Source organism: Plecotus auritus (assembly GCF_963455305.1).
Source record: "Plecotus auritus genome assembly, chromosome: 8".
Classification (NCBI taxonomy): Eukaryota; Metazoa; Chordata; class Mammalia; order Chiroptera; family Vespertilionidae; genus Plecotus; species Plecotus auritus.
In genome coordinates, this window is record NC_137782.1 from 119,677,853 (window position 1) to 119,690,801 (window position 12,949).

The 12,949-nt window shown below is 50.0% G+C and overlaps 1 protein-coding gene across 1 annotated transcript in view; it reads right to left on the bottom strand.

Annotated features, from left to right (window-relative positions):
• Positions 1–12,255, bottom strand: part of TCF7L1 (transcription factor 7 like 1) — a 168,550-nt gene extending 156,295 nt beyond the window's left edge. Inside the window, exons 1-3 of the mRNA XM_080683181.1 lie at positions 11,821–12,255; positions 11,675–11,738; positions 11,352–11,479 (exon numbers count right to left, since the gene is read on the bottom strand). Of these exons, the coding sequence (XP_080539307.1) occupies positions 11,352–11,479; positions 11,675–11,738; positions 11,821–12,033 (405 nt within the window). The 5' untranslated portion in view covers positions 12,034–12,255. The remainder of the gene's footprint in view (positions 1–11,351; positions 11,480–11,674; positions 11,739–11,820) is intronic.
• Positions 12,256–12,949: the final 694 nt, after the last annotated feature.

Genomic DNA, 12,949 nt, shown 5'->3' on the forward strand with positions numbered 1-12,949 from the left:
CGGCCCCGCTCGGGGGGGCCCCCCCCAATTGGGGGCAGGGCCAGCTGGCCATCCTCTTGCATCCCCTCTCCCCTGAGGGCCCTGCCTGATCCGCCCTCATTGGTGCAGGCCAGACGGACCCCACCTGTGCACAAATTCGTGCACCGGACCTCCAGTTTACACATGAAATAATATTCATGCATGTACAAGAAAGCGGGACTAGTCAGGAGTAGGAAGTAGGCAATAGCCCAAGTCAGCAGATGCACACAATAGTATTAGATATCACGGTATCTAAGGAACCAAGTTTACCACCTCAAGATGTCAGAAGGAAAACACAAGGGATACTAAAGGGGGGGGAAAAGGAATTGCAGAGCACAAAAAAGCAACAAAAGATTAAGACTGCAATGATCGCCATCTCTGGAACTGTAGAGAGAACAGCCATTAAAAGGGTCTGATGCTACCCCAGGCAGAAGCAGCGATTTAAAAGTGCCTCCTAAGTCAAAGGGTTGGAAATGCCACAGAAAAAAATGAATACAGAGACGCTACTCAATCTTCATCTTCTCCTGTACTTGTGCAAACCACTTCTTTGTATCTTGCTCCGAATGGCATTTTCACATTAATCTGGCTGTCAACTTCCAGTAGAAGGGAAACTGCAGCATTGTGGCTCAAATAATGGCTCTGCCACCTTCTGGAGAGGTGACTCTAGGTCCCCCGCCCACTCTCGCAGTCTCAGCTTCCTCATGGACAAAACAGATTATAATATCAGATGTGCACGAGTTCAATGTGGGAATAGGTGTGAACGGTGCCTGCAGGGCTGTTTTTAAAAACACTGATGTTTAAATATTCATGCTGCCAACATTCAACAAATGTCTGTGAATCACTTCTCCTGGGTCAGACATTACGGTTTCATAAAGAAGTATTTTGAGGTGCAGTTTTTCTGTAGCACTGCTTTTTTGCCGGGCTTGCTGTGGGTCTCCCTTAGTAAAGAGGGTAATGTTCCCATCATTCATAACTGTTTGATCTGGGGCAAGTCCACAATCTCCTGGAGCTTGTGCTCCTCGCCAGTGGGTGGGCTGGATGGTCCCCCTTCCAGCTGTGAGGGCGACAGGGCACCCGTGCTGGGTGCTTATAGAAGAATCTCAGGGAGGGAGGGACATCCCACCCAACCCCAGAAGGCATGTGTTATAAAATCCAACTGATATTCGTGACTGATACAGTCTTTTAGGAGTTTATGGAGAAGAGTGTCGTTCCAAACATCAGAAACCTCTACTGCCAACGAATCTGGACTTGATCAGCTTTTCATACCACTCATTCTTACTTCTTCTGTTTTTCTTCATTAATCGGCAGATCCTTCCATTTCTTAATCACAGTTACTCTCTCTCATATTTACACCTTTCTGTTTCCCCACACATTTTCTGTAGACATTTGAACAAATAATGGCCCCATTCACTTATTGAGGAATAAGACATCTATCTCCCCAAGACGTAGTGCCCTGCAATACCCAGATTTCCAGGAGGGCTTAGCTAGCCCTCCAAGTACCTCCCCTCAACCATACTCAGAAGCCCTCTTACTAATATTTCTACCATATTACAGTTTCTGAAGTGAAGGAAAAAGCACTGAATTTCCTGATTCCTTTCCTAATTTCAACCCATCGTACACACACACACACACACACACACACACACACACACACAAAGGGTGGGGGGACTAATAAATTCTCTGCCATATCCAAAAGAATTCTCTGTGTAAATGCTTAGTTATTTCTTTAACTGTCAATTTACTGGAGTAGTTATAGATGAATGGGACTGATTTTTAACTTAGAGAACTTTAAAAGAGCAACCCATTTATAAAATATTTTATAAAATGAACAATGAGGAAATAATGTTTGCACACTTGGTTCACCAGAGCTTGGTATGTTAACCAAACAACGTCGTTATCCAAACTACAGAGGCAGCGAGCCAATTGACTCCCGCCTTTCTCCACACCAAAGACACACTCGTGTGTTCTTCTAGCCCTCACTGATTTTAACAAGGAAAAATCAGCCCCAAGTTCCAAACAGTTCACACGCTAGTAGATAACCACTTATTCCTCTGAAAGAGGGGGTGTGGTGAAGTTCCTGGGGCCACCCACTGAAGTTACTTCACCCCTCGGAGCTCAGTGCTGAAGGGACAACGGGAACCACAGCCATGCACTCGCTTATACAACTGTTTATTTGGGAAGGTACATTCCCAGGTCCACTCAGTAGAGTTGGAACAAATCTACCCTCCCTCCCCCACAACTGGTAACTCACATCAGGACTTCTGAGTGGAAAACAAAGGTCGGTGCCCTTGCCCCAAGAGGAGGAGGAGCTAGTTATATCAGGCACTGTGTAAAGTCACAGGGTGAAGTGGGAAGACCTAGACTTTGGACTCACAACCAAGTTCAAATCTCTGCACAATTAGCAGTAATATGACCTTGAACAAAATACTTGACCTCTCCAAGTCTGTCTGTCTGCACAGCAGTGAAATGGGAATAACAAGTATCTACTTCCCAGCAGGTCAGAAGCCATGAAAAATATTCAGGTTTTAGTAGCCATTGCCAAGTGCTTTCCACATGGACTGGCGTTATTAACACTCTTCAAGAACAGCAAATGAGAGCACCCACTTTACCATACATTTGCCAGCATTTATGAGTCTTATTAAGACAAAGTCTTATTAATTTAGTGGGCCGAAAAGTGATTCGACTTTATTAGCACTTTTTATTACATGGCAGGTTAAACATACTGGGTAGTCATTTGTAGTTTCTTGTTTTGTGGATTTTTTTGTTTATACTTTGTTTACTTTCTATAATTAGGGTGAGCACTTGGGACCTTGTTTCTCCTCTTAAATAAAAAAGATTTTTAAAATGCTGTAACAGCTTGGAGTATGAGTACATTCCCTGTTCTGAGGACTCCAGGTAACTAGAATTATCACCTACCCTCATCACTTCCACAAAAACTCTTGAAAAGGCCATGTTTAGGGAAACATTTTTTTTAAGTCAGGTTTAGGTTGCTTTAAAAAAAAATTATTGATTGTAGAGAGAGAAGGAAAGGGATAGAGAGGGAAAGAGGGATTGGGGAGAGAGGAGGTGGGGGGCGAGAGGAAGAGGGGGGGGAGAGGGAGAGAGAGATTTGTTGTTCCACCCATCCAGCATTCATTGTTTATGTAGCCTGACCAGGGATCGAACCCACAACGTTGGCATATCAGGACGATGCTCTAACCAACTAAACAGGGTGGAAAACATTTTTATACTTTTCAAACTTTGAAATGTATTTCTAAACTGAATGTTCATTTTCCCATGAAAATCTGTGGGCTACATACTTGTAATAAGAAGGAAAGATTTAAAATTCTTAAGTTTATTTTAGGAACTTAAAGGTATCTGTCAACTGAGGTAAGTCAGAGCACCTCTAACCCCTGGGAGTCTCAGGGAGAAGCGGCATAGTAGCCCCGAGGGTTCACTGAGCCACACATACAGAGGAAAAGGCAAGTCCCCTCGCTCCCCTGCGCGCCCTTCATTCCTGAATGCCAATGTTTTGGAAACTGCCTTTATTTCACTAAATCCAATCCAGCTTGAGAGAAGATAATATAAATACCTCCTCCAAAAATACATTAGTCCATTTGGGGCAGTCTTCTACATGCTTTTAAGCAGTCAGTCCTTCCTCCCCACCCCCAATTACTGACCACATTGCAGTATCTGCCCCTGATTGCAAATGAGTTGTATTTTGATTCCCATCTCCATCCCCCTTCAAAATCAGTCGGCTCCAGACAATAAAAAGAGGAAAATTTTCCCCAGTATGTCATATCTTTCAAGCAATGCATAAGTGTTTCATTATTTAACATGTAGCTCAGAGGTTCCCAACATTTTCAGATTTATAAAGCGGGTAGAGAAAGGGCCTTTAGTCTCCCTACTTACTGCAAACAAAATTCCAAGACCCCCACCCCAGCCAACTTGCCCTTGGTTTTACTGAGACTCTCAAAACCGTCTAGCCATCCCCATGCACTCCCCCCTCAATTTCTGCCACCTCTGCCTTTTTCTACATCCTCAGCTTCAGCTCTTGGGCTAGTCTGCAAAATAAAAAACATCTACTCTTAAGCATCCTCCATCAACAAAGGAAGACGACTTTACCTTCTTCCCTAACTTCTCAGTCTCATCTCTTCTTCCTATCTTTTCCTCCATTCATCTTCCATGCTACCTTACTGCCCCTGCAAACAAGCCCCCACTCCAGCATCCTAAATATACTTTCCAAAGCCTGTGGCTCCCCCTTTCCCCCTTCATGCCACACCCATTCTTCTTAAATGGTTATCTGGAGTCTGATTTTCCAGCATCTTCCAGGTTATGGTAGGACAGAAAATGAAATGTGTAAGGTACTCAAGGTTAGAGAGAGCAGGCTGCTCGCCACTGCGGGAGTCTGCTCGGGGGGTGCTGGCAGAGAAGTGAGGGATGGGCCACACCTAGGACTAGTCCAATGCACAGCACTTTGGCACCCGACGGGGAAGCCCCCAAGCTAGTGTCTGCCTCCCTATCATTATCAATGCACTTGCCTGGAACACTTCTCTCTGTGGGCACCACTAACTTCCTAATTAGAGAATTCCCAAAGCCCCTCTCGACTCCTCCATCTTCTTGTCCCTCTGTGGCATGTGTCACTGAGAACACCCCTCCCCTTTCCTTTCCCTCCAGCTCCCTCCCATGTAGCCACAGTACCTAAGCTCCTCTCCCTCCTTGGCAAGTGCTCCTTTCCATTCTCCTTCAGTGACTTCTTCCTCTATCTGAGCATCCCCTCCCCCTCTTCTCTTGCTCCCCTGCATCACCCAGTTGCTGCAGTTACCTATTCCCTCAATATCCCCTCAAACCCAATGCGTCTCCAATGAAACCTAGCAGCTTCTCCAAGGGGAGAGCTTTTTTTTTTTTTTTTATCTATTATATTGATTTTTTTTTTTTTACAGAGAGGAAGGGAAAGGGATAGAGAGTTAGAAACAATGATGAGAGAGAAACATCGATCAGCTGCCTCCTGCACACTCCCTATTGGGGATGTGCCCACAACCAAGGTACATGCCCTTGACCGGAATCGAACCTGGGGCCCTTCAGTCCGCAGGCCGACGCTCTATTCACTGAGCCAAACCGGTTAGGGCCAAGGGAGAGCTTCTTACATGTGGGCTCCGATTCTGCCAAAATAGTCAAGGGTCAGTCCAGCATGAGTAGGCAGATGGCAGGCCAGGGCCCCACCTGCAGGCAGTCATTCCCCCAGGTCACCAAGGCTCAGACCCCAGGAGTTCACTGTGACATCAGCCACTTGCTGCCTATAGTGTCACCTCTCCCTGCGCTAATTCAACCGACCATCCCAGTCTCTCCCATCCTTTCCATTTGGATACCCTTAAGCCCTTTTCATCTCACCCTTGGACTCCTGTGAGTCTTCTGACTGTTCTGGCTCCTTCCAGGTCCTCTCCCTCCGATCACAATTACTGCTCTAAGCACATGTATGAGTCACATCACTTCCCAGCATCACTTTCCATGGTTCTCTGCTGCCTCTTGAATAAGACCAAATTCCTTCACTGGCATTCAAGGTCTGGCCCCTTACCCTTCCAGGTAAATAGAATAACTTGCATTACCCCGAACACCCCTGAACTTTTCCCTTCCTCCATGCCTCTGCTCTCCCTGTGCTGGCTTCAACCTCAAGATGAGGGGGAAGTAGGACTTCCACTGTCCACTCTAAACACCTCTGTACTATTTATTTACATTTATCATGAACAAGAATTATTTTAAATATATTTTAAAAACTTTTCTATTACAGTTGATATTTAATATTATTGTATACTAGAGGCCCAGTGCACGGAAGTCATGCACGGGTAGGGTCCTTAGGCCTGGCCAGCAATCAGGGCTGATCAGGTTCCCCGCCTCCTCCTTCCCTGGCTTCCTTAGGGCCCTGCCGCTGCTGCTGGTCACCCGCCATGTTCCGCACCACCCTCTGGTAGTCAGCGCACATCATAGCGAGCAATCGAACTCCCGGTGTCCTGGTCGAACTCCCGAGGGAACACTTTGCATATTAGCCTTTTATATATATAGAAAATTAGTTTTAGAGGCTACACAATTAACAAGAATTGCTCTGAATTAAAGAATGACTGAGGGGGACAGAAGAGGGCTGGGAGTGGTTAATAGGGAGAAATGGAGGATCTATGTAATACTTTCAACAATAAAAATTTTTTTTAAAAAAGAATGACTGAGTTTTGGGGCACTGGTGTAAAACAACTTCCTTGTCCTGGCCAGTGTGGCTCAGTTGGTTGGGCGTCTTCCTGTGCATTGAAAGGTTGCTGGTTCGATTCTGGGTCAGAGCACATACCTGGATTGTAGGCTCAATCCCCGGTAGGGGTTGTGCAGGAGGCAGCTGATCCATGTTTCCCTCTCACATAGATGTTTCTCTCTCTCTCTCCCTCTCTTTCTCCCCCTCTCTACAAATCAATGAAAAAACAATAACAACAACAACTTCCCCCACCTGCCTCCCTTGATCTTGCTGACCCAAACAATCTTTCTACTCTCAAAATTCTTCTCTGGACTTTATGGGCTCCTAACATATACTTCCTATTATAGTAGTTTGTGCTAACATTACTTCTTCTTCTTTTTTTTTTTTTTTTAAATCCATGCCCAAGGAAATTGAGGAGAGAGAGAGAGAGAGAATAGTTGCCTTCCATATGCTCCCCAACCGGGGATCAAATCCATAACCCATCATGTGCCCTGACCGGGAATCAAACCGGCAACCTTTTGGTGTTCAGGATGATGCTTAACCAAATGAGCCACTCCGGCCAGGCTAACATTACTTCTCCCTAACACATTTTTAAATCCTAGAGAGCAAAGTTGGATCTAATTCATCCTGTCTCCCACAGTCCCTTAGCCACTGCCCATGATGGGTCCATTCAATAAACATCAGATGAAGTAGAGAACTTACTTAGACTTACTCTTAAAGATGCCAATCTAAAGTTCCCCAGTTTAGCAAGTAAAAGTTGGCTCTAAATTGGAATATAAGCAGGTTCTTTGCATTATAGATTTTCTGATCTATAATGCAGAGGTAACAAAAATATTTGTGGCATAAAAAAGAATTTAAATAATTCCAGTGGGTTAAGTATTTAAATTCTTATTTATGTCACAAATTTTTTTGTTAATTTTGCACATCACTCTAAAGGCTGGAATACTCTATTAAAGGTTAGATTTTGTGTGTGTGTGTGTGTGTGTATGCTAGCCTACTTTCTCCTCAGGAATCCATAGAAGTGAGATCAATGAAGAATAGAGCAACCTATAACTTTCTAAAATTATAACAGAGCAAGCAGATATTCCTTGCCAGATGCACCCATCCAAAGAAAAGGCTGACAAAGTTTGAGTCCCTCTACAGGGTTTGTCACCCCAGCAATCCAAGTGCCACAACTTCAACAACGCAGGCAGGGCCCTCGAAAAAGCTTGTTCCATGTGGAAAGCCCTCATTAAACCCTCAGTTATATTTAGAAAAAAATGGAACAGAAGTTATATTTAGATGAAATGGCTTAAAGGAACTTTTACCAAGAGCAGCATGTTTATCCTATCTTCCATAAGAAAGGTTTTACTTAGCTTTTACATACAACTCCTAAAAACAGACAACTTCTCTATTTTGTGTCAAAAAGAAATCGGGAGCACCCAGGATATCAGCAACACTCCCCAGGGGAAGCAGTGGGATAATCGGAAGGACTTAAAAAGAAACACAGGTTTAGAGAATAAAACCATTTCATTCAGAAACTTGAGTTGAGACGGTCTGAGAAGGGTGTGAGGAATGTGGTGCTGAGATGTGTGAGAAAAGCTCTTAAATTTATAAACTGGACCAAAAAAACTTACAGATTTCCTCAACAATCTACCTAGCAGTGGTGTTCTTTTCCAAAATGTCATTAGCGCTCTCATTGTGGTCACAGTCAAACCATTCTCCATCCTTTTGCAGCGAGCTCCCTGAACCAGTCAACATTTCCCTTTTGGCTCTTATTAGTCAAACTATTTTTATTAGTAAAACTATTTTTGACATCCACTTTCTTTTGTGTTGACCTACATTTTCCTAACAACATTCTAGTCAACAGCGCTGAGGTGGTTTAGCAAACTTGTGAAGCCTTTTCAGGAATGAATGTATCATTTTGGGGTGACTATTTGAAGAAGTGAAAGATGGTTTGTGGCAGTTATTCCTTCCTTCCTAGGCCACAGGGTCCCCAGGGCTCCAGATGGGAATGAATCATGGCTCAGAGGCTTGGCACACACCCCAGGTTAAGGGGACCTCTTCTCTAAAGAGCCTCAGGAAGAGGCCACTTCCCAGCCTCCCAGCCAACCCAGAGTGGAGGGCAAAGGTAATGCCTGGGGAGGAGATGGCCCCACAGCAGGACTGGCCGGCCCCAGCCATCCCAGCAGGAATCATGCCAGTGCTAAGGGTGTTGCAGCCCTGCTGCTTGCTATTCCTAGGGTCAATTAACACTCTGAAGCACTCTAACTCAGTGGTCGGCAAACTGCGGCTCGCGAGCCACATGCGGTTCTTTGGACCCTTGAGTTTTTAGCAAAGGCCAGCTTAGGAATACCCTAATTAAGTTAATAACAATGTACCTACCTATATAGTTTAAGTTTAAAAATTTTGGCTCTCAAAAGAAATTTCAATCGTTGTACTGTTGATATTTGGCTCTGTTGACTAATTAGTTTGCCGACCACTGCTCTAGCTAATCCCTACTTTTGCTTCTGGCTTGGTATTTCCAGAAAGTGAGTGCAACAGAGAACTGAAGTCACCCAATTTTATACCACTTACAAGCCTTAGAGCAACAAAGCCTAAGGCTGTGAAATTTAGAGAGGAAACACAGACCTAGACACTAAAAGAGACCAGATTATATATTCCAGACACGCCCCTCCCTCCTGCAGCCACCTCCCTTTCTCTCCCCCTTCCTCCATCCCATATCTATCTACATCCATTTTAAGAGGATGGGACCTCAACAGAGGGCCTACAGTTTGCCTACAGTGAGAATCACATTAGTTACATTAATATAATCACCCAGAGGAAAGCATCATCTCAACCTTAAAGTCCAGACAAATGCAAGGGTTTCCTCACTTGCTGTCCTAACAGTCCATGATGCCCAAGGATAGATAGGGTCAAAGAGCAGGTTCTATTGAGCTGACTGAACTGCAGGAAATGTCCCCATACATCAATTAACTTTGGAATCAGGCAGGCCTAACACAGTGATAGGCACTTAAAGATCACAGAAACAATGGGGGAACTGAATTTCTGCAGACAAATCACCAGGGAGACAAAATGTAGGTATGAGAATGGGCTAGGACACACTAAGTCCCTTGTGAAGGGGAGAGAGAGAGAGAGAGAGAGAGAGAGTCCTCGAAGGCTTGAACAGAGGGTTAGCAACATAGGCTAGGGCAGGGAACAGCTGCAGGGGTGAGGATAAGCTGGCAGTCAGAGGCATGCAGGGGGGAAAGGTCGACTTCCCCAAGGAGGGCTCCGAAAATCCCACACAGGCCTGGATTTAGTAATCAGGAGTCCTCAGCATCACCAAGAACCGGCCTTGGAAGTGTTTAGGCAAAAGAACATGTAAAATGGTAGAAAGAAGGAAGGAAGGAGAGGGCTGAGACAAACAGAAGATCTGTCCCTGGGGGGGCAGCTGTCAGAGTCACCATTCAAAGAGGAAGAATCCAAATGCCCGAGTAAGAAATGGGTAGGCAGAAGGAATAGCCCGCTGGAGGGAAATAACTGGTCATGTTTGGGACCTGTCTGCACCAGGCCCTGGATCCGTGCTCCCTCACCTTGGCTAATGCCACCAGACTCCTCTTTCCAGGCATCTAATGGGAAATGGGAAACTGAGACGTTGGCAGCATAACCCTCTCAAACACACAGTTACAGGAACCCTACCAAAACTTTCAGAACTGAGCTCCATCTGCGGACATGGAAGGGAATCAGTGAAAACCTAAACGAAGTGGCTACAGCTTGTATCGCTCAACTTCTACTCACACCTTTTTTCCTTTAATGTGAACGTAAACTGTAACATCCAGTTTATATTCAGAACTTCCTGGGATGCTCCGAAACAAGGGCCAAAGCCGCAGATCTTCCCTGCTTGACCGGTGAGGGCTGTGTGGTCCCGCTGCCACCTCGGTTGGTCAGAGCCCCCACCTCCACTCCCTCATCTCACTGGCCAGCAGAGCGCACCATTGTACCCACAGCAAAGGCCTCCGCTCCCCACCGACCTTGACAGCAGGGATCGTCCATTTAGCACCGAGCGTTTCTCAGGTGGCCCTTGAATTATAATTATTACTTAAGGGCTGCGCGAATATAAAGTGCGTTTGTCCGGCCCTGCTCCTAAGGCGCCAATACCTCCTGCCCCGGAATCAAGAACCAACTGGAAAGCAGAGAACCACTACCGTGCGTGCATCGCCCAAGGGACAGCACGCTACAACCTGGCACGTAGTAGATAGGCGCTCACCCAAATCTACCATCGGACCTAGCACCTGGGCAGAGGACCCCTGCTTGGGGTGGCGGCTACTGGGACACAAAGCCTAGCCAGCCCGGGGTTTGCGCCCCTGGCGACTCAGGGGGGCGGGAGTCCAGAGCGAGCGAGGGGGGGAATGGAATCCGCCCTCATTTGCACGTCGTCTGGAGCCGGGTCAATTTGCTTAATCACGGCTCTAAATGCCAGCGCGCAGCACACAATGCGCGCCCATTAACAGGTTTAAAGTGTCGCAGCGCTCGCTTTAAATGAGAAAAGTCGGCAACAAAGGAGGGAAAAGCCAAGTTCCTCAACTTGAAGAATGCCGCGGGTTGCCCTCGAAATCTCAGCGAGTTTAAAACCCCGAGCTCCACAGAGAAGCTGAGGCCCCCGCGCGAGGGCTGGGGGTGGGAAGAGGGGTGTGTGAATAACCCGCCACGACACTGGGTTTCTTAGGAACCAACTCGCAGCTGCCTGTGAAACTGAGGTCGGGGGGCAACGTCGCCAACCCAGCTCCCGGGCCCACTGCCCAACTGCCAAGGAAAGCTGACCCACTTCCAGGAAGGAAAACGAGACCCACCCGCCCGAAACCGGCAAAAATCCAAGTTTTCCTTCTTGGGAGCAAAGAACTTTGGAAGCCAAAGGAGACCCCAGAAGTGGACCCCAAAGCTTCTCCCCAGAAAAAGGGGGTTATTTAAAGGGTTTTTACGTTCATCCAGGCACTGGCTAGCGCAGCCTAACGCTTCGCCGCCACTGAGTCGTTCAACTCCGCAGAGTTCTGCCCCGGATCCTCCGGGACGGCCCCATCCCCCACCCGCTGCCGAGCCCGGGGGCGCATCCCGCCGGCCGGGCCTCCCAACCGCCCAGCGCGGCCGGACAGACGCTCACCGTGCGTGCTCCTCCGGGAGACAGGGGTCCGTTGGGGAGATACGGGCTGCTCAGGTCTGGGATCATCAGGAACGGGTACCCAGGGTACGGGGGACCCTTAAAGAACGCGCCGTCCTGGGGCCTTCTCACTGCGGGCAAGACCAAGGCGGGGTGAGGCCGAGCGCCGCGGCAGGGGCCCCTGGACGGGGACCCGGGACCCGAGTGCCCTCACGCGCGCCCCAGGACAGGGCGGAGAGCGGGGACGCGGGGAATCGGGGCGGCCCGAACTGAGGCTCAGAGCACCGCGGGGCCCGGGAATGGGGGCTGCCCGGACCAGCACGTACCTTCGGCGAAATAGTCCCGCGGCTTCTGGAAGCCGTCCCGAGAGGGCTGCGGGCGCCTCTCCGCCTGCAAAGGAGACACAAAGGCGAGGGCGGGTGAGCGGGCGCCGAGCCGGGGTCCGCAGGGTCGGCCGCCGGAGCCTCCTTACCTCCGAGTCCGAGCTGCTGCTCTGGTTCTCCGACTCGTTGACCAGGGACGACTTGACTTCGTCCAGGTCCCGCTGCGCCGAGGCGCTGTCGCTGCTCGGCTCCTGCTCCTCGCCCCCTTCGTCCTGGAAGGGGATCAGCTCGTCGTTCGCCCCGAGATCGTCCCCTCCACCGGCCGCCCCGGCGCCCGAGCCGCCGCCGCCGAGCTGGGGCATGGTGGGGCCGCGGGCCGGGGCCACCGCTCTCCGCGCCCCGCGCCGCCCGCGCCCGGCCCGGCCCGGCTCGGCGCCCCTCCCTCCCGCTCGCCCGGCCGCTCCGCTCGCCGCCGCAGCGGCCGCAGCAACAAAGTTTGACAGGGCGTGGTCCGGCGGGAAGCGGGGCCGGCACGGCCGGGCCGAGCGGGGGCGGCTCGGCTCGGGCCCCTCCGGCAGCGCCGAGCCCAGGGCTCCCCAACTCGCCGCCACCGCCTGCTCCGCCGGGGCGTCCCAGCGCCTGGCCCGCCAGGGAGGGGCGAGCGGGGCAGGAAGGAGGGCCCGCCGGGCTGGGCAGGGGGGCCGGAGGGAGGAGCCCGGCTGCAAGCTGACACCCGCGCCGCGCGGAACCCCGCCAGCTCCGGCGCGCACACACTCGCATTCACACTCGCACACCAGTCGCTCACACCTTCCGGGGGCTGCGCCTACCCGCCGCGCGCCCCGCCCTCACCCCCAGACTCGCCCCGGCGCCCCACCTCGCACCCCCAGCGGCCCTCCCCCACCCGCCCGCGAGCCGGTTGGAGTCCCGCCCCCACCCCCAGGCAGCCCCTAACTTACTTCCAAATAACCCCCAGAACTCCGCACGGATTCCGCACCCCCTCCCATCGCAGCGGCGCGCGCGGGCGGCACTGCCCCCTGTGGGAAAGCTTCGGACACACAGACCTGCCTGCGACTCTCGCTGCCTGGAGTTCTCCCGAGCGCGGGATACCACCCGGCCTGGCGCCCTCGCCGGCTGCATGGAGCAGGGGATGAGGAAAATTTATGGCACCCGGAGTATGCTGGGCAGCCTTCCGCTCCTCTTCTGCGGGGCTTCAACGTGCTCCTCGCCCTAGTCCAGGCTTTTTACCTTCTGCAGGTGTCCCAAGTCACCTGAAATCCC